The 21,953-nt window shown below is 50.8% G+C and overlaps 1 protein-coding gene across 1 annotated transcript; it reads left to right on the top strand.

Annotated features, from left to right (window-relative positions):
- Positions 1-916: 916 nt before the first annotated feature.
- On the top strand, positions 917-21,595 carry ENO3 (enolase 3). The gene is made up of 12 exons (XM_029580674.1): positions 917-1,066; positions 3,377-3,466; positions 4,080-4,175; positions 4,260-4,318; positions 4,831-4,900; positions 10,742-10,875; positions 11,169-11,391; positions 13,651-13,848; positions 15,576-15,777; positions 16,443-16,551; positions 17,621-17,679; positions 21,419-21,595. Exons 2-12 carry the CDS (start codon positions 3,382-3,384, stop codon positions 21,486-21,488), a joined length of 1,305 nt encoding a protein of 434 aa, XP_029436534.1. The 5' UTR covers positions 917-1,066; positions 3,377-3,381; the 3' UTR covers positions 21,489-21,595.
- Positions 21,596-21,953: the final 358 nt, after the last annotated feature.

Below are 21,953 nucleotides of genomic sequence, written 5' to 3'. Positions count from 1 at the left end.
ATGTAGAGATACATTTTGAAAAACTTAGACACCCTTTATGCATAGCAAACAAAGTTTGCACCTCTGTAATTAGGTTCCCTGTTGAGAATATAGCTCTTAATATCTCAGGGAATACACCTCAAGCATCCTCTGAGCCTCTACAGAAAGGAGATATGTGTTAAACAGGTTTCAATTCCTGCTCTCAGTTTCACTGGGTAACCCAGTGCATGTGACACCAGCAGGTCCAGGCTCTGATCCCACTGCTGCCACCAATCTCGCTATGTGCGACTCAGTCCTGAGGCCGCAGAGCTGTGACACCAGGCGCTGATCCCACTGCTGCCACACAAAGGTACCTCAGAATACCTTATTTTTAAACAGTAAGCTCTGATTCATTAAAACCTTTTTTTTTTTTTCACATAACAGTCAATCTAACTCCACTTTCATTGGTGACTATAATCTAGTCCTGCCTTTTTTTCAAACAGCACCATAACAACGGATGGGCAAAGGGGGCAGCCACCTAGGGGGGCAGAAAATTGACTGGAATGCAAGTGTGGGCCACATTACCATCAATGGATGAAAAGTCAAGAAGAGAACTGCTCTCCTGGAGAGAGGGAAAGATTATGGATCAGAGTGGAGGGAGAGAGACACAGGGGTCAGAGCGGGAGCCTGCCCTGGGCGCATAATTGCTCAGTTAGAACTATTCTCCCAAAATGTGTAAACTTCCCAGTGCCTGACGCCCTAAGCAACAGTGCTGAGAAAAATCCAGGACTGGATACGGGAACGGAATACAGGAGTCGAGACGGTTGGAACCAGAGCCCCCTAAGGGTCACATTTCAGGCTGAAAGAAAGATGTGGAGCTGGACTCCATCCCAGAATTTGGCGCCTACTTCTCCTGTCCCCCTCCCCCACCACCACCCTCAGCTCCCAGCCAGAGCTGTCTAAGGAGAAATTATAGCCGGTCCCTAAGCAGCTGCCAAGTGGGCAGGGGCTGCCAGGAACCGGGTATAAACGGCAGGGAGCAGAGGGGGAGGATGACTCCAGCTCCAGACCTGCCAGAGGACCTCCAGCCAGCACAGACTAGGACCAGGTAAGGTGAAATACCCTGAACCTTGGCCCAAAGTGGCCCTGTGGGCTCTGGGTTAAGCCATTTTCCTTCTTTCAGGAGTAAAAGATGTTTACATGACGCTCTGATATTTTTTCTTGAGTGCTTGGTATTTGTGTATCAGCAGAGGAAGCTCGACCCTCCTGGGTGACTGCTTTGTGCAGCTGAAATCGCAAAACAGCTGGCATTGCACTCTATGCCCCCCCCCTTCCATCCCATCCACTCCCACCCCACATACGCACTGTGATTGACGTCTTTCCTTCTAATCCGCCTTGTGACTTTCCTAGCAAAAGGAAATAAGCAAATGACTAATAAAGACAAAATTACATGAAGATTTATTTCCTTTTAAATTCTGATGTGTATTTTAATTCCTGAGGAAAGAACTTATTTACAAAGAGCTTGAAAGTCCCTCCTCTACTGCAGATCCAAATAAATCAGGGCACCCTGTTCTGCTGATTATTATCAAAGCTCCCCCTCGTCCTATGTGCAGCTGTCACACTGATATGTGTAAAGCATGAATACAGCACAGACAGCTGAAGGGCGGATCTTCATCAGAGTCCCATGCAGCTGTTACACTGATACGTATAAAGCACGAGTACAGCATGGATAGCTGAAGAGCAGATCTTCATCAGAGTCCCATGCAGCTGTCACACTAATATGTTAAAGCATGAATACAGCACAGAGAGCTGAAAAGCGGATCTTCATCAGAGCCCCATGCAGCTGTCACACTGATATGTGTAAAGCATGAATACAGCACAGAGAGCTGAAGAGCGGATCTTCATCAGAGCCCCATGCAGCTGTCACACTGATATGTGTAAAGCATGAATACAGCACAGAGAGCTGAAGAGCGGATCTTCATCAGAGCCCCATGCAGCTGTCACACTGATACGTTAAAGCATGAATACAGCACAGAGAGCTGAAGAGCGGATCTTCATCAGAGCCCCAAGCAGCTGTCACACTGTTGTAAAGAGTGAATACAGCACAGTCAGCTGAACAGCAGATCTTCATCAGAGCTTCAAGCAGCTGTCACACTGATACGCATAAAGCACGAGTACAGCACGGATAGCTGAAGAGCAGATCTTCATCAGAGTCCCATGCAGCTGTCACACTGATACGTTAAAGCATGAATACAGCACAGAGAGCTGAACAGCAGATCTTCATCAGAGCCTCAAGCAGCTGTCACACTGATACGTTAAAGCATGAATACAGCACAGAGAGTTGAACAGCAAATCTTCATCAGAGCTTCAAGCAGCTGTCACACTGTCACACTGATACGCATAAAGCACGAGTACAGCATGGCTAGCTGAAGAGCAGATCTTTGTCAGAGCCCTATGCAGCTCTCACAGTCTTATGCATAAAGGATGAATACAGCACGGACAGCCGAACAGCGGATTTTCATCACCAGGACTGCATTTAGGCATCAGCAATGCAGACAACTGCCTCCGGCCACCAAATTTTCCTAGGCGCTGGAGCGCCCCAGCTGCCACTGTTCTGCTACTTAAACCCTACTGCCCCGCAGAGCGCCAGTGACATCTAAAACTCAGCGCAGGATCTGGGAGCCCTGTGCACCGACAGCCCCCGCTGTGTGGGAGGAGGGGGCATGGCCGCTGCAGGGTCTGATGGCTCACTGGGGCTCTCAGGCTTGAAAGTTTCTTCAAGAACTTTGCCTTTGCTGTGGGGCCGGTGGGGGGGGGGGGGATGATTTCTAGAGGGAGGAAACTCGCCACCCCCCCCTACCCCAGTGCCTGATCATTGAAACCCCACGCGGGCACGGCAAGGATCGACGTTGCTGCTTTAGTGCAAGCGCCTTTAAAGGGAGAGACTGAGCCAGCCCTGGTTCTTCCTCGGAGACGCTGGCCCTGTACAGGTGCAAAGGCAGTGAAACCGGGACTGGCTCAGCCTGTCCTCGTGAGTCGGCGTGGGATGGTCATCCCAGGTCACTGTCGGCGAGCGCTGCTGGATTTCTGAAGTTGAAGCAAGGAAACCTGGACCGTGCTGAGACGAGAGCAGATGGGGACCCCCTATGGGCTTCTCCAGTCTCTGACCAGTTTCTTTCCTGGCGCAATGCCCCAGGCCCCAGGCTTACTGTTGTTGCCCCTACCATCTTCCCTGGGAGGCTGTTCCATGCATCCTCCTCCCCCCCTCCTTTCCTAAAAAGATCTGTTCTCTCGTGCAGCCTCATCCTGCGGTCTCTTGATGATGGTGCTTTGCTTTCTGTGCCTCGGGGGGGGGGGGGGGGGGATTTGCCGCCGCTGTCGCCTGCCTGTGATCATGCCCTTCCTGTTTCTCCTGCAGGCACCATGTCCATACAGCGCATCCATGCCCGGGAGATCCTGGACTCCCGTGGGAACCCCACAGTGGAGGTGGATCTCTTCACCGCCAAAGGCAAGTAGCAGAGTGTGTCTCCGCGTGCCCATGATCCCCACATGAGGGTCTCCGGAGACCCCGCTCTGAATCTTTTCCTGTGTAGCGGATGTATCCCAGCATCCATGGAAGTCCTTAGCTTTCTTTCCTATATCCCCACCTCTTGCGTATGCGTCTTGCCTTCTCTTTCCATGCAGAAGCACTGGGATTAAAACTAGGAAAAGTCTCAGCTTATCCCTAATGTCCTGGAACCACCTGGTGAGCTTAGAGCCCACAGGTAGAAGTGGTGTGGCGAGGAGATCCAGGATCCTTCCTAAGTAGCCTCTGGGGGATCGCTGTGGTGCCCTGTGACCAGAAGGACATCTGCGGGGCCACTCCCATGCTGTCGCCATACGAACAACCCCAGAGGCTCCCATGGGAGGACCTTGGTGCTATCCGAGTGATGCTCCCAGTTGGAACAAAGTGCAGATGACCTCTAGTTTTCTAACCTAGTCTTGCGGAGGTCATTCCGGTTTGTGGGGGGGGGGGGGGGTGGATTTATAGTTGTTGGTCAGAGGAGGGGAGGAGAGGTTTGGAGTTTGACAGCTGGAGTTTCCTGGACGTCACCGCTGATTGCAAGGACCTTTGCTTGCAGGTCGATTCCGGGCAGCTGTTCCCAGCGGGGCCTCCACTGGTATCTATGAAGCTCTGGAGCTCCGCGATGGGGACAAATCCAGGTACCTGGGAAAAGGTGAGTGCCAGAGATTTCAACGCTAGGCCATGTAGTGAGGTGGGAGAGACTGTGACTCCTTTTGCTCTCTTTTTCCCCCTGCAGGTGTGTTGCACGCCGTCGACCACATCAACAAGACCATTGCGCCCGCACTCCATGAAAAGGTTAGCCCAGGCTCTGACATACTGTCTGCATCCCCCTGCCCTGCCCACCGTCCCCCACTCCCTGCCAACACCAGCATTACACAGTGTACCTGGATGCAGTTCTGGAGAGGAGCACTGGGTGCTGATTTAGCCTCTGGAGGGTCTTCAGCCAATGAGATTGTTGGTTTGATCAATCATTTGATGTCCTCCTATCCTGTTAGCGGGTACTCACGGGCAAAGAGTGCCCTTACCAACCCTCCACCCTGCCTTTTCCTCCCCAGCTCCCCCGATTTGTGTGGGGAGGGTAGGCCTGGAGCACTGAACCAGAGCAAAAGGGTTAATAGTTATCATTCCCCCAAAGAATCCTGAAGCATGCTGGGATATGTGAGAGTTTACAGAGCAGCATTACAAGACTGTGCGTGTGAGTGCTGGCTCTTTGTAAAAGCATGGTGCATTGCGGGGGCTCCGTGAATGACCTTACAACTCCACTACCACCCTTGTGAATCTTTCCAAATGTGGTTCTTTTTCTGCAGAAACTGAGCGTGGTAGAACAGGAGAAGATTGATAAAGTGATGCTCGAGCTGGATGGAACAGAGAATAAGTGTAAGTCCCTAACTATGGAAGCCAAGCTGCAGGGAGATAAAAGTGACTGGCCTGCGATCTCACACCAGAATCAGTGACAGAGCCGGGGATCAGAGCAGAGGCACAGGGAGATAAAATGACTCCTCCAAATTCATACACAGAGAGAGTCAGTGACGGAGCCGAGGATCAGAGCAGAGGCACAGGGAGATAAAATGACTCCTCCAAATTTATACACAGAGAGAGTCAGTGACGGAGCCGGGGATCAGAGCAGAGGCACAGGGAGATAAAATGACTCCTCCAAATTCATACACAGAGAGAGTCAGTGACGGAGCCGGGGATCAGAGCAGAGGCACAGGGAGATAAAATGACTCCTCCAAATTCATACACAGAGAGAGTCAGTGACGGAGCCGGGGATCAGTGCAGAGGCACAGGGAGATAAAATGACTCCTCCAAATTCATACACAGAGAGAGTCAGTGACGGAGCTGGGGATCAGAGCAGAGGCACAGGGAGATAAAATGACTCCTCCAAATTCATACACAGAGAGAGTCAGTGACGGAGCCGGGGATCAGAGCAGAGGCACAGGGAGATAAAATGACTCACCCGAGATCATATAGAGTCAGTGACAGAGCCGGGGATCAGAGCAGAGGCACAGGGAGATAAAATGACTCCTCCAAATTCATACACAGAGAGAGTCAGTGACGGAGCCGGGGATCAGAACAGAGGCACAGGGAGATAAAATGACTCCTCCAAATTCATACACAGAGAGAGTCAGTGACAGAGCCGGGGATCAGAGCAGAGGCACAGGGAGATAAAATGACTCCTCCAAATTCATACACAGAGAGAGTCAGTGACAGAGCCGGGGATCAGAGCAGAGGCACAGGGAGATAAAATGACTCCTCCAAATTCATACACAGAGAGAGTCAGTGACAGAGCCGGGGATCAGAGCAGAGGCACAGGGAGATAAAATGACTCCTCCAAATTCATACACAGAGAGAGTCAGTGACGGAGCCGGGGATCAGAGCAGAGGCACAGGGAGATAAAATGACTCCTCCAAATTCATACACAGAGAGAGTCAGTGACGGAGCCGTGGATCAGAGCAGAGGCACAGGCAGATAAAATGACTCCTCCAAATTCATACACAGAGAGAGTCAGTGATGGAGCCGGGGATCAGAGCAGAGGCACAGGGAGATAAAATGACTCCTCCAAATTCATACACAGAGAGAGTCAGTGACGGAGCCGGGGATCAGAGCAGAGGCACAGGCAGATAAAATGACTCCTCCAAATTCATACACAGAGAGAGTCAGTGACGGAGCCGGGGATCAGAGCAGAGGCACAGGGAGATAAAATGACTCCTCCAAATTCATACACAGAGAGAGTCAGTGACGGAGCCGGGGATCAGAGCAGAGGCACAGGGAGATAAAATGACTCACCCGAGATCATATAGAGTCAGTGACAGAGCCGGGGATCAGAGCAGAGGCACAGGGAGATAAAGTGACTCCTCCAAATTCATACACAGAAAGAGTCAGTGACGGAGCCGGGGATCAGAGCAGAGGCACAGGGAGATAAAATGACTCCTCCAAATTCATACACAGAGAGAGTCAGTGACGGAGCCGTGGATCAGAGCAGAGGCACAGGCAGATAAAATGACTCCTCCAAATTCATACACAGAGAGAGTCAGTGACGGAGCCGGGGATCAGAGCAGAGGCACAGGGAGATAAAATGACTCCTCCAAATTCATACACAGAGAGAGTCAGTGACGGAGCCGGGGATCAGAGCAGAGGCACAGGGAGATAAAATGACTCCTCCAAATTCATACACAGAGAGAGTCAGTGACGGAGCCGGGGATCAGAGCAGAGGCACAGGGAGATAAAATGACTCACCCGAGATCATATAGAGTCAGTGACAAAGCCGGGGATCAGAGCAGAGGCACAGGGAGATAAAATGACTCCTCCAAATTCATACACAGAGAGAGTCAGTGACGGAGCCGGGGATCAGAGCAGAGGCACAGGGAGATAAAATGACTCACCCGAGATCATATAGAGTCAGTGACAGAGCGGGGATCAGAGCAGAGGCACAGGGAGATAAAATGACTCCTCCAAATTCATACACAGAGAGAGTCAGTGACAGAGCCGGGGTTCAGAGCAGAAGGACAGGGAGATAAAATGACTCCTCCAAATTCATACACAGAGAGAGTCAGTGACGGAGCCGGGGATCAGAGCAGAGGCACAGGGAGATAAAATGACTCCTCCAAATTCATACACAGAGAGAGTCAGTGACGGAGCCGGGGATCAGAGCAGAGGCACAGGGAGATAAAATGACTCCTCCAAATTCATACACAGAGAGAGTCAGTGACAGAGCCGGGGATCAGAGCAGAGGCACAGGGAGATAAAATGACTCCTCCAAATTCATACACAGAGAGAGTCAGTGACAGAGCCGGGGATCAGAGCAGAGGCACAGGGAGATAAAATGACTCCTCCAAATTCATACACAGAGAGAGAGTCAGTGACAGAGCCGGGGATCAGAGCAGAGGCACAGGGAGATAAAATGACTCCTCCAAATTCATACACAGAGAGAGTCAGTGACGGAGCCGAGGATCAGAGCAGAGGCACAGGGAGATAAAATGACTCCTCCAAATTCATACACAGAGAGAGTCAGTGACGGAGCCGGGGATCAGAGCAGAGGCACAGGGAGATAAAATGACTCCTCCAAATTCATACACAGAGAGAGTCAGTGACAGAGCCGGGGATCAGAGCAGAGGCACAGGGAGATAAAATGACTCACCCGAGATCATATAGAGTCAGTGACAAAGCCGGGGATCAGAGCAGAGGCACAGGGAGATAAAATGACTCCTCCAAATTCATACACAGAGAGAGTCAGTGACGGAGCCGGGGATCAGAGTAGAGGCACAGGGAGATAAAATGACTCCTCCAAATTCATACACAGAGAGAGTCAGTGACGGAGCCGGGGATCAGAGCAGAGGCACAGGGAGATAAAATGACTCACCCGAGATCATATAGAGTCAGTGACAGAGCCGGGGATCAGAGCAGAGGCACAGGGAGATAAATGACTCCTCCAAATTCATACACAGAGAGAGTCAGTGACGGAGCCGGGGATCAGAGCAGAGGCACAGGGAGATAAAATGACTCCTCCAAATTCATACACAGAGAGAGTCAGTGACGGAGCCGGGGATCAGAGCAGAGGCACAGGCAGATAAAATGACTCCTCCAAATTCATACACAGAGAGAGTCAGTGACGGAGCCGGGGATCAGAGCAGAGGCACAGGGAGATAAAATGACTCACCCGAGATCATATAGAGTCAGTGACAGAGCCGGGGATCAGAGCAGAGGCACAGGGAGATAAAATGACTCCTCCAAATTCATACACAGAGAGAGTCAGTGACAGAGCCGGGGTTCAGAGCAGAAGGACAGGGAGATAAAATGACTCCTCCAAATTCATACACAGAGAGAGTCAGTGACGGAGCCGGGGATCAGAGCAGAGGCACAGGGAGATAAAATGACTCCTCCAAATTCATACACAGAGAGAGTCAGTGACGGAGCCGGGGATCAGAGCAGAGGCACAGGGAGATAAAATGACTCCTCCAAATTCATACACAGAGAGAGTCAGTGACAGAGCTGGGGATCAGAGCAGAGGCACAGGGAGATAAAATGACTCACCCGAGATCATATAGAGTCAGTGACAGAGCCGGGGATCAGAGCAGAGGCACAGGGAGATAAAATGACTCCTCCAAATTCATACACAGAGAGAGTCAGTGACAGAGCCAGGGTTCAGAGCAGAAGGACAGGGAGATAAAATGACTCCTCCAAATTCATACACAGAGAGAGTCAGTGACGGAGCCGGGGATCAGAGCAGAGGCACAGGGAGATAAAATGACTCCTCCAAATTCATACACAGAGAGAGTCAGTGACAGAGCTGGGGATCAGAGCAGAGGCACAGGGAGATAAAATGACTCACCCGAGATCATATAGAGTCAGTGACAGAGCCGGGGATCAGAGCAGAGGCACAGGGAGATAAAATGACTCCTCCAAATTCATACACAGAGAGAGTCAGTGACAGAGCCAGGGTTCAGAGCAGAAGGACAGGGAGATAAAATGACTCCTCCAAATTCATACACAGAGAGAGTCAGTGACGGAGCCGGGGATCAGAGCAGAGGCACAGGGAGATAAAATGACTCCTCCAAATTCATACACAGAGAGAGTCAGTGATGGAGCCGTGGATCAGAGCAGAGGCACAGGGAGATAAAATGACTCCTCCAAATTCATACACAGAGAGAGTCAGTGACAGAGCCGGGGATCAGAGCAGAGGCACAGGGAGATAAAATGACTCCTCCAAATTCATACACAGAGAGAGAGTCAGTGACAGAGCCGGGGATCAGAGCAGAGGCACAGGGAGATAAAATGACTCCTCCAAATTCATACACAGAGAGAGAGTCAGTGACAGAGCCGGGGATCAGAGCAGAGGCACAGGGAGATAAAATGACTCCTCCAAATTCATACACAGAGAGAGAGTCAGTGACAGAGCCGGGGATCAGAGCAGAGGCACAGGGAGATAAAATGACTCCTCCAAATTCATACACAGAGAGAGAGTCAGTGACAGAGCCGGGGATCAGAGCAGAGGCATATGGGGATGGAGGGTTAGAGTAGGGGGCTGTGACCTTCGGCAAGGCCCTTCACTCTCCATTGCTTCAGGTACAAACTTAAGGCCTGATTTACTGAGGCTTTTCTGGGTCTATGGGGAAAAAATGCTTATTTAGTAAATGAGGGCCCTTAGATTGTAAGCCCTCTGGGGAAAGGGAAACACTAAACAGTACCTGAATGTAATCTGCTCTGAAGGGGCCGACCAATCATGAAAGGCAGACGATAGATAAATAAATAAATAAATAAAGCAACCCACCCAAGGTCACACACACACAGAGCTGGGTATAAAGGGACTTGCCCTGAGGCCACACACAGAGGCAGAGGGAAGTGTGTGGGGCCGCCCCCCACCCCAGCCACACACAGTCAGTGACAGAGCCGGGGATTAGAACCGAGGCACAGGGAGATAAAGTGACTCACCCGAGATCATATAGAGTCAGTGACAGAGCCGGGGATTAGAACCGAAGCACAGGGAGATAAAGTGACTCACCCGAGATCATATAGAGTCAGTGACAGAGCCGGGGATTAGAACTGAAGCACGGGAGATAAAGTGACTCACCCGAGATCATATAGAGTCAGTGACAGAGCTGGGGATTAGAACCGAGGCACAGGGAGATAAAGTGACTCACCCGAGATCATATAGAGTCAGTGACAGAGCTGGGGATTAGAACTGAAGCACGGGAGATAAAGTGACTCACCCGAGATCATATAGAGTCAGTGACAGAGCCGGGGATTAGAACCGAAGCACGGGAGATAAAGTGACTCACCCGAGATCATATAGAGTCAGTGACAGAGCTGGGGATTAGAACCGAAGCACGGGAGATAAAGTGACTCACCCGAGATCATATAGAGTCAGTGACAGAGCCGGGGATTAGAACTGAAGCACGGGAGATAAAGTGACTCACCCGAGATCATATAGAGTCAGTGACAGAGCCGGGGATTAGAACCGAAGCACGGGAGATAAAGTGACTCACCCGAGATCATATAGAGTCAGTGACAGAGCCGGGGATTAGAACTGAAGCACGGGAGATAAAGTGACTCACCCGAGATCATATAGAGTCAGTGACAGAGCCGGGGATTAGAACTGAAGCACGGGAGATAAAGTGACTTGCCTGAGGTCGTACACAGAGAACCTGGTGTAACTTTCTCTAAGGCAGTGTTGCTTGATCCATTTGCCTGGCTCTCACCTGTCTCTCTCTCTCTCCATAGCTAAGTTTGGAGCCAACGCCATCCTGGGGGTGTCTCTGGCGGTCTGTAAAGCTGGCGCTGCTGAGAAGGGAGTGCCCCTTTACCGCCACATTGCCGACCTGGCTGGCAATGCGGAACTGATCTTGCCTGTCCCCGTGAGTGCCTTATTGCATTTCTAGGCTCTGCCCTTCCTCACCGCGCAGGAGGCCCTCTCCCTCCTCTTCACACCCTGAGCTCTCTGCCTTCCTTCTACCTGCAGATCACATTTTTATTTATTTTTTTGCCTCTTACTTGTCCTGCCGGCGAGCAGCTTATTCTTTTTTTCCTGTGTGCCAGTCCCACCCTGCTGCGTGTCCTCTCGCTCCCCAGTGTCCCGCCAGCTCCCCTACCACTTCCCGGACCACTCAATCTCTGCATTCCCTCCCTTCTCTCCCCCCTCCCTCCACAGGCCTTCAACGTGATTAACGGCGGCTCCCATGCCGGCAACAAGCTAGCCATGCAGGAATTCATGATCCTGCCCGTGGGGGCCGCAAGCTTCCAGGAGGCCATGCGCATCGGGGCCGAAGTCTATCACAACCTGAAGGCCGTCATCAAGTCCAAGTATGGGAAGGACGCCACCAACGTGGGCGACGAGGGAGGGTTTGCCCCCAACATCCTGGAGAACAATGAAGGTGAGGGGGGGGGGGGGGAATTATTGTTCAAATTTAAATTAAATATAAAATGCCCCTCTCCTTGCTGGCCCCCTGTTCAGGGGCGAGAGAGAGAGAGAGAAACTAGTGTCTGACAGGGTTTACATCAGTAATACTCTCTCTCACATATACAACACCTTGGTGCCAGATGAAAGTAACAGTGGATTTATTATAGGCTTATAGGAATAGTTTACAAATAACACTAAATGGCTGAGTGCAGACAATACCAACTATCACAAAGAATACCCAAATACACACACATATGTACAGTACATAGAAAGATACAGAGCTTACGTTCCTAGCCACAAGGGCTCAAGAGATCTGTCTGTGCTGCCATCTCTGGGCTCTGTGTAGATGTTGATTCCATTAAGGCTGTGTTCACTTGTACATAGTTTGTGTCAGATTGTAAGACGAAGGGCACCCAGTACCCAGCATCTCCCGAGAACACTTATATTGACTAATAAAAAGACATTATACTTTTTACTGAGTCTAAGTGTTCTTGTGTCCCTGGCCATAAGCACAGAGTAAGCTTTACATCTGTGAGAAATCAAACATTGCCTGAGGCAGGAGGGGTCCCCCTCCTTCTCTGTGATCTTATCAGTCCTGGTGCCACAGTAAAGCACATCAGGCCTCTGTGCTTGGGCCCTGTGACATCTCTATATGTGAGAGACGCTTCCCTTCTGCTGTAACATTAGCAAAGACTTTAAAGCAATTGTTTGGGGATGTGAAACAGTAAGTAATTATGCAGGCACTGCAATATATGCAAGCAGTAATTATTTGGGGGAGTAAATGTCACGGACAGTTCTGTGTGCCTGCACGTGTGTAAAGTAAGTTCACCGGGTCTGAGCTGGCCAGGCCCAGAATGAGGTTTCTATCTGTCTGTGTGAGGCTCAGAGTTCATCAGTAATTAGATTCCAGCGTAATAACCCCGTAACCCCCCCACCGCCGCATGCATGAGTCGCGCTGTGTAACTTTATATTAGGGATAAGCCGCCCGCCACCTTCGCTGATGCACAGCACTCGCTTAGCTCGGGCCTTTTACTGGGCAAGCTCGCTGCCCTCGTCAGGTCAAAATAAAACGAGCAGATCAGAGGAGTTCCTGAAAGCTTTTCCCCCCGAGATTCAAAGCAGATGGCATCTTGAAGTTAAAGTGATGAAGACTTCCGAAGGGAGGTGACAGAGACTTGGGCCTTTTAACCCTCTCCCGGAAAAGATTCCAGGGCCTCCGAGTCCTTAATCCTCACTGCCACACATCAACCCCCGTCCCCTTCTCCCCACCTTTCTAATGCAATCTGTCACTCACTTGAATTTCCTGCCAATGCCTCTGCCTCCTTCTGTCTTGGCCCGAGCTCCCCGAAACACATTAAGTCAGCCCCATGGGAAGGTCTTGCTTTCTAGTTTTTTTTATTCCGGCGCATTAAAGCGGACGAACACGATAACTGCGCCACTCGAGCCGTCTCAGCTACTTTTAAACCTGGTTTCTGATTTCGAAGTCCTGGTGACCTTTCCAGGCTGACCTTCGCTCGGCCAGCCCTACCTTCTCTTCTCTCAAAGGCCACGGCTAGAATTAGCGCAGTAACTCGATCGAGAGGGGATGTGTGTGCACGCGTGTGTGTGTGTGTGTGTGTGTGCCGGGGGAGGGGGGCAGACCGACCCTCCACTTCCAGGGCCCCAGCACGCGATCTGCCCGCCGCAGCGTCGCGCGGAGCGGCGTCCCGCAGCCTGGGCTGTAAGAAGCGATGGCCCACGGGGGGAATACGGAGGGAGGGGTAGGTGCACGGCCCAGGAGCGACCTTCAGGGAGAAAAGGACGCGACCTTTATAAAATGCCCACCTCCACTGAGAGTTATTCCACACACCTTAGAATGATTTTGCAAGTAAAATATATGCTCATATTTTTATACAATAGGTGCACACACTCTGCGGATCCCTGCATTAAAAATGGGCGTGTACTGTCTGAAACATGCACGTGTACTTTCAGAGCAGAGATACGTGGTATTTTATAAGCCGGGCGTCTCCCCCCCGCATGATTTATAAAATGGGCACACCTGTTTATGCGCGTATGTGCTGAGCTATGCGTAGTGCTGAAAGTTATACTGCGCGTGTCTCGGCGTGACGCCTGCAGCAGGCTCAGATGAAGAGCCATGCTTTAGCTGTGTGCTGCATTCCTGCTTTACATGCATCGGCGTGGGTGCCTGCACGCTTCTCTGCTCTGATGGATTTTTGCCTCTCTGCCTCTACAGCGTTGGAGCTCCTGAAGTCTGCCATCGAGAAGGCCGGCTACCCCGACAAGATTGTCATCGGCATGGACGTGGCCGCCTCCGAGTTCTACCGCAAGGGCAAATACGACCTGGACTTCAAGTCCCCAGATGACCCCAATCGGTACATCACAGGAGATCAGCTGGGGGAGCTGTACAAAAGCTTTATAAGCAAATACCCTGGTAAGTCGGGAGGCACCTGGAACCCTCCTCTCCATGCACCCCCCTCCTGCTGCAAAGGCCTCTGACCTGACTCCAGACAGCCCTGGTTTGCCTTGCTGACTTTATGGAGAGGGTGCAAACACCTTTCTCCTCCCCCTCCTGCCTGGTGGTTGGGAGGTGGCTTGTGCCCCTCTGCAGGCAGGGCCCGGGGAGAGAGCAGAGGCAGCTCAGACAGCACAGAGGATCCTGGAGATAAGGGCAGTCTGCCAGCTGTTGTTGGGGCTTGGCGACAGGCGCGGGCGTGGGATTTGAATCTTGGCTTCCCTTATTCACAGCCTCCTGCTCTAACCACTAGGCCTGTCCTCCACTGTAGGCAAATAAATATCACCAAATAGGAGCCGAATGAATTCTAATTCTGCATCCCGCACTGCTCCTATCTGGTGACTTGTGCCTATGTGGGGCAGCTTATTTCCACTTGTTTTGTTGCAAATACACATCGTGCATATTTATTCTGGATAAGCTGGAAACCAGACCCATTTGTTGCACGCCAGGCCCAGAGTTCTTGATCTCAGGCAGGCCTTCCCAAATTGTGGGTCGGGACCCCGGGCGAGGTTCACAAGAGCCTGACGCGGCAGCGCTCTGCAGGCTCCAGAAGCGGCGGCACTAGTACTGGAAGGCCGCAGGGGCCCGCCAACCAGCGCACTCTCCCAGGCCTGCAGTGGGCGGGCCCTTGCACGAGCTTCCGCGGCACCAGGAAGACCCGCACGAGGAAGGCTTGTGGCAGCTGCAGCGCCTGTGAACATGCACCGGCTCGCAGGCCTCATGCTGACTCCCATTACCACTGCTGCTGTCGTTTGCCCGCCACTGTGAGGCTTGGGACCGACCACGAGGGTGAGGGGAGGGGAGGGCTGAGTGTGCACGGCCTGTGAAGGTGGCCACGGTCCCTCTCTCCTCACCCACCGGGGAACGAATTCAAGAGGAAAATGTTCTTGTCGCCGGGCCCTGGCACTGAGGGACGTTCAGAGATGAGGCCCTTTGATGGGAGGGATCAGATGCGGGAGGGAGTTTTAGGGCTGCATCGGCTGGAGAGGGATTGGCTGCGGAGGAATGAAAGAAGGATTGGAGGATGTAGGAGAGGAGTGGGAGGGGAGGGAATCAGCTGGGGGGATGTGAGAGGAGGTGAGGCTGAGATGTGATAGAGGGGGCAGGGGATGGAGTGAGGGAGGGGATGGCAGGATCAGTTGATGGTTAGAAGAAGGGCTTGGGGGTTAGGAGAGGATGAGTGAGGGGGATGCAGAAAGCTCTTGGGGGGGGGGGGAGGTTGGAAAGGGTGGATCAGGTGTGGTGCATTGAGCATGAAAAGTGGAGTGATGGTTGGAGGGAGGCCACACTCCTGCTTATTTCTTCTTTGGCATCCTCGGGGGTCACGTGAATTTTCAAGTGCTAAAATGGGGGCGACGTCAGCTAAAAGTTTGAGAAGCCCTGCTCTGAGGGCTGCGGTTTTGCTAACTGCTCCGGGTCATCGGGCACAGGCTGAGCCAGTCCTGGTTTTATCCCATAACACGCTGTGCCTTGTAGTTCCGACCCGGCTAAGAAAGGCTGGGACTACAATTCCCAGGATGCACTAGGGATAAAGCTTGGCCTGGCTTAGCCTGTTCCTAGAGCAATGGGAGCACTGGATTTAGAGTGGGCAGGTTATGCCTCGTCCCCCCTCCCCTGTGTCACTCTGCCGCCTCCTGCCCCTGCAGTGGTCTCCATCGAGGATCCCTTTGACCAGGATGACTGGGAGACCTGGAAGAAGTTCCAGCATTCGGTGAATATCCAGATTGTGGGGGACGACCTGACAGTCACGAACCCCAAGAGGATCCAGAAGGCCATAGAGGTCAAAGCCTGCAACTGCCTGCTGCTGAAGGTTAACCAGATCGGCTCCGTCACAGAGTCCATCCAGGCGTGAGTTGGAGAGCTGGGAACATGTGCGAGAATTGCCTCTCGCAGGGCTGGCAGTGCTGCGTGGGGGAGGGGTGAAACCCTGGCTGGGGAGGTGGAGCATGCCAGTCGCCTGGGGCATCAAACGGAGGGGGGAGAGCGGTGCCACCTCACCCTTCTGAGTCAGTCTGTGTGCATAAAAGAGAAGGGGGTGCAGAAAGCAACGTTTGCCTGGGGCGTTGTTTTGTCCACCGACTGCCCTTCACTGAGGGGCATGCTGCCTGGAAGGAGGGGGCACCTGGGGAGAGGGGGGGAGAGGGGCCCGCTGTATGGGGAAGGGGCAGGAGTGGGTGGAACATGCGTGGGGGAGGGCAGAGGCTGATCGTGTGGCATGGGGGCTAAGGTGGAGGAAGGGGGTGGCAGGGGAGGGGGGAACGGCGCTTGTAGGAGAGAGAGGGATGCGAGTCAGCTTATTCCAGGTCTCTGCAGAGCAGTAGTTTTATCTTTTGCAAGGCTTTGTCTCTGTCCGATCCCAGGGACATCAAGACTTGTTCTTGGTGTAGACACAACATTGGAGCCCGGACTTCCTAAATACTTCCTAACTGGTGGCCTGCCAGATGGTTTTAGCCCTCCCCTCTGTGGGCCTGATTCGGCAGTAGCAGTGAGACCATCCTGTGTGTGTGTTTCAGGTGCAAGCTGGCGCAGACCAATGGCTGGGGCGTGATGGTCAGCCATCGCTCCGGGGAGACCGAAGACACTTTCATCGCTGACCTTGTGGTGGGGCTTTGCACCGGACAGGTGAGTGACCTTCCTCCCCTCCACTTACAAGATGCGGCCAGATTCGGGGTGTGCCCTGAAGGCTGTCTGTCCGCATTATTATTGTTCATTTGTAAAGCGCAACCAGGCTTGCGCAGTGCCCTGCAGAGACACTGAAGAGTTTGTCCCTGCTGCGTGGAGCTTACAGTCTGGTCACAGAGGCCAAAACAAACAAGAGGCTTGAAGTTAAAACAGCGAGGCCAGGATTGGGAAGAAGTAAGCCGGGTGCGATTCGCTGAATAAGAGTTCATCTGAGACAAAGAGGAGGGTATCGGGATCGGGGCTGGATTTAGGCGTAGGTAATAGAGACAAGCGCCTAGGGCCCCGGATTTCAAAGGCACCCACTGTCCAGTCCTAAGAGGAGCTGGCCCAGCTTCAAGGGGGTGCCAGATTCTGAAATCCAGCCCAGACTGCTCCGTGCGATGCTGGCCTGGGACTCTGATGGAGCTGGCCCTGCGGTATTCAGCCTTTATGCCCGTCCGTGGGATGCTAAACTGGGAGGGATGCGTTCTGCTGATCAGCACTGCAGGGCCTCCCGATTTACTTGGGGTTTTTTTTTTTACCAGCAGGAGGAAGTTTTGAGCATTTCACGTATTAATTTCTGCTGGGGCACGAACTAAGATTTCCTTTTTTCATCCTGCATTTTAATTTATTCATTAATTAGTATTTATAGGCCGCTAATGCATTAGCCGAAGCGGATTATTACTCAACATACACGGTCGAACATGAAATGATAAAACAGATAAACACCACTAAAAAAAATAAAATAAATAAACTTCTTTTTAATCTATAACTTCTGAGTTATTTATGTACCTATTTTATTGTTGGCAGCACCGGTTTGAAAGTAGAAAGCAACACCCTGCAGTCTGTGGTGTAGCAGCGCCACCTGGTGGCCACTCCACAGGCTGCTGCAGCATCAAACAGCAAGAGCCAGGCTCGAATCCCTGCAGGGTCCCTGACAAAATGCTGCCATCCTGTAAATTCTAAGAATAAGACAACAGTCCTTCCTTACCTTTCCTCTCACCCTTCTTTCCTTTTCCTCTTCCGTCAGATTAAGACTGGCGCACCCTGCAGGTCCGAGCGCTTGGCCAAGTACAACCAGCTGATGAGGTAGGAGAGTGGGGCACGTTGGAGGAGAGTCGGGCAATGACTGGAAGGCCGGTTATTTCAATGGCTTTGGCATATCAACCATTTTAAAGCGGAGTTTAAACAAAATTTCAGTAGGGTTGGAAAGAATTCCACCTTTTGCACTGAGAAATATGTCCCTTTTAATGCTAAAATGTTGCTTGCTGGGGCACCAGGTCATATAGTGATACGGCTTTTTTAAATTAGCAGACATGAATTGCATGTGAGGCGGCTGGAATTACTTCACGGGGGTTGGTGGTAGCGGATAGTGCTTCCTGTTGCCCCATCCTCTATGGCAGCTTCTGTCAGGAGTTTGCTGCAAGAGTAACTAACCACCTCCTCTGCTCCATCTCTGAACTTGGGCAGAAGGATATGATATCGGAGTATAAATTACATCAACTTGACAGGGCAGATCAGACCACAAATCACTTTAATCATCGGGCTTAAAAAGCATTCCTCATAAACAATTGAATACTTTATTTATATATTCATCTTTATCCAATTTTTGTTGTAAATTTTAGTAAAACAATGAGCAGTCCATATATAGATATATTTACTGTATGCAAATAACGCTGCTGTTTTATTCTATAGGTTAAACACTTAGAAGTTGATATTCAGCGTCCCTTAGCGGGATACGTTCAGACTTGTCCGGCTAAGTGGCTCTGTTTGAATATTTATTTGGCTGCGTTCAGCAGCCACCGTTACCCGGATTTATCCTGCTAAGTCATGGGCGTGATGGGACGTTCTGGGGCACGGCTGCTTATTAGCTGGATAAGTGGCGATATTCAGACTTATCTATCTAAGTCAGTTCTTTTATTGTGCAGGTCTAAAACTAGCCAAATGTATCCAGCTAACTGGTGCAGCTTGATAGTAGCTGTATATGGACCTCATTTACAGCTTAATTTTCAAAAGTTGCATGCTTAAAAAGCGGCATATACACATGTAAATAGCATATTCTTGGTGTGTATGCTATTTTATAAACCTCAAACATACACATGTAGGTAAGGGTTCACGAATTCATTTGCATGTGTAAAAAAACGTGGCAGGCCGGAGTGTTTCAGGGTGGGACCAGCCCGCGTGCTGTGCTATTTTAGAAGCAATTTATGTGTGCGGATTTGGCAGCATCTGCTCTATTTCTGGAGTAAGGAATAATAAACATCTAAAAATGAAATAGTGACTGGGCTGGGGTCTGGGTAAAACGGGGGGAGGTGAGGTGAGGCTCGGTGACCGGCAGACTCATTTAATTGCCGCGCGCGTGTTGGGAAATCTCTAGACTTCCGCACATAAAACCCGACCTATGGGTGGGTGTGTGTGTGTGTGTATATTTTGCAGGTAAAATCTCCACGCGTATATTTTTACAGTTAAACCAAAAGGGTCTGGAAGTTGTGCGAGACTTATCCGGAGACGTTCTCATTTATCCGGCTGAATGGCAGCAAAGGTGCTACTAAGCCGGATAAGTCTTAAAACTCTCCTTATCTGGCTATCTGATGTACCTGGATAAATAGTGTTTTAAGACTTATCCGGATAAGTGCAATATGTATTTGTGGGGTTTTCTTTACGTGTTATGCATATTTCATAATCTGCGTTTATCGTATACGCGAGGTTATAAAATATATAAAAGGAGTAGATTTCTGCACGCCCATAGACACGCGTGTATGGGGGTGCGCGCAGCTGTTTGAAAGTTACGCTCCACACATTTATCTTAAAAGTTACTTTTTTTTTTCTCCACAGCTCTCTAAACTGGAAAAAAAAACTGAGGAGGCAGGTATCTTGAAAGGGGCGTCTAGCACTGACTTATTAGGAGGCACAGCTGTAAAGGCCAAGCAAAAGCAGTGGAAGGAACTGCATCCAAATTCACTAAAAGCTGGAAATAACCATCCCTGGCCAGCGGTTCGCGGTCAGCGGCAGCAGAGCTCTCAGCTGTTTTAGAAGGCAGCTTTCTAATTCAAACCTTCCGGCTGTTGCAAGCAGCTCTCGCCTACTGATCTGCTGCTGCAGTTTATTCACCTTTCAAGGTGATGCCTAGAAATAACAGGGTGCTAGATTCCCCTTTCAAGATAAGCGTCTCTCTTTTTTTTTTTCCAGTTTAGCGAGTTGTGGAGAAAAGCTCTTCTAAGTATTTACTTAAAGTATTTAATATATAAAATAAAGCAGTAGAGCTATTTGCATAAAGATTATGCTAGCAGCCAGCAGATACCGTAATGAGCACAGACATCACAATATGGACGGTTCATTGCGCTACGTTTTTTGTTATATTTTTAATGAAGGTGAATGCATAAATAAAATATTCGATTGCTTATGAGGAGTTTTTTTTAAGACCGATGATTGAGGTGATTCCTGGCATGGTGTAATCCTCCCACCACACCGAATCTGAGGTCTTATCCCTCCCCTCTCTATTTGTTATGTTACTTGTAAGTTCACGTCTAGAGGGAGATTTTGAGAGCAATGTTTTAGATTCATTTTAAGTATTTGGATTAGGGTGAGCTCGTTGCTAGAGTGATTTTCAGAAGGCATTTGACAAAGTCCCTCATGAGAGGCTTCTCAGGCCATTAAGAGTCAATGGGGTAGGAGGCGATGTCCTGTCCTGGATTTTAAGTGGCGAAAAGACAGGGCACAGGGTAGGGACTGAATGGCCGCGTCTCTCGATTGGTGCTCTTTGATCATATTCATCAATGATCTGGGAAACAGAGCAACAAGTGAAGTGATCACATACAATTATGTAGAGTTACAAGCAGGAACGGCAGAAAAACCTTGCGAGACCTTGGGTTTGGGGGGCTCTAAATGGCAAATTAAATTTTAAGGTGGACAAATGCAAAATAACGCACATTGGGACAAACGCACCCAATATTGGGCTCTGTTTCGGGAGTCACCATTCAGGAAAAGGATGCTCTGTGGGCAGTGGTGGTCAAAAAAGCAAGTAGAAGGCTGGGATTATGGCCCCTGTGTGAGTCCAGGGTATGACTGCACCTTAACTATTGAGTGAATGTCTGAAACTAGAAAAGGTGCAGAGGAAGGCAACTAAATGATAAATGATGGCTGCCCTTTGAAGAAAGGCTGAGGAGGGAAGGGTTTCTTCAGCGTTGAAGAAAAGGCGACCGGGAGAGGACAGGACAGAGGACCAGAAAAATCTTGAGTGGGGTGGAACAGTTATTTACCTTTTCAACCAGTGGGAAGCCTCGGGCCCACTACCCGAAACGAATAGGTAGCAGAATTAAAACAAATCCTAGAAACTGTTTTTTTCACTCAATGCACAATCGAGCTGGAGAATCAGTTGCCAGAGGATGTGGCCAAGTTCCTGGAGGAAGTATCCGTTAAGCATTATTAGACAGCTAAAGGCCGCTTGATGCATGGGTGTGAGCAGCAAGGAGTGGATCTGCTAGGCCCTTGTGACTTGGATTGCCCGGGGTTGGAGACAGGATGCTGGACTTTGGTCTGGCTCCACAGGGCACATCTTAGGAAGACGAACACGCATGGCCTGGGTTCTGTCTTCTCTGACTTCCTAGCCAGTGTGGCCCAGTGAGTGTTCCCTCCCTCTCAGGGTGCGTCTGGCGGGCCGACCCGGACCCTCCCGGGCTGTGACGTCATGGGACTTCTTGTCAAACGCTTACGGAAGCAGCAGAAGATGATGGGGAGGGAGGATGCGAATACCTGGGTGGGGTGGAGGGGAGCTTGCAGTGCTCTCTCTGTGACCTCGCTCTCCTTGTCTTTCCTCTTCCCTCACCAGGATCGAGGAGGAGCTGGGGGCCAAGGCCCACTTCGCTGGACGCCACTTCAGGAACCCCCGTGCCAAATAAAAGAAAACAAACAAACAAACAAAAAAAAGACAGCGGATGGCAGGGCTGTGAGGCTGGAAGAAAATCTCAACTCCCAACAAAAGCAAATAAAAAACCCTCCCTGGACACCCCTGCCCTCCTCGTGCTTTGTGTTCGAGTGCCTTTTGCCTCTGGTTTGGTGCTGATGCTCACCGGTCTCACTGCAGCCCCTGGGCAGTAACTGTGACTCATGTGAACCCTTCCACAATGCATCATCCAACTGAAACAACGCTAACACCCCCCCTGCCCGTCTTTCTAGCACGCAGTACAGATTCCTGAGCAAGGCCAGCCTGGCCTGCCACAGCTCCTGCCCCCTTTCTTATCTGAAGATTAAATACTCCGGGTTAGGCTGCAGGCAGCAGGCAAGGGGAAGCTATTGCTTATTCCAAGCAGTGCTGCTGCCTCCAGACACCTGCAGCGGCCTAGAGGTTATGGGGGACAAACCTC

Source organism: Rhinatrema bivittatum, chromosome 16, assembly GCF_901001135.1.
Source record: "Rhinatrema bivittatum chromosome 16, aRhiBiv1.1, whole genome shotgun sequence".
NCBI lineage: Eukaryota > Metazoa > Chordata > Amphibia > Gymnophiona > Rhinatrematidae > Rhinatrema > Rhinatrema bivittatum.
The sequence above is the reverse complement of the archived record's forward strand: the minus strand, read 5'-3'. Positions and strand labels throughout refer to the sequence as shown.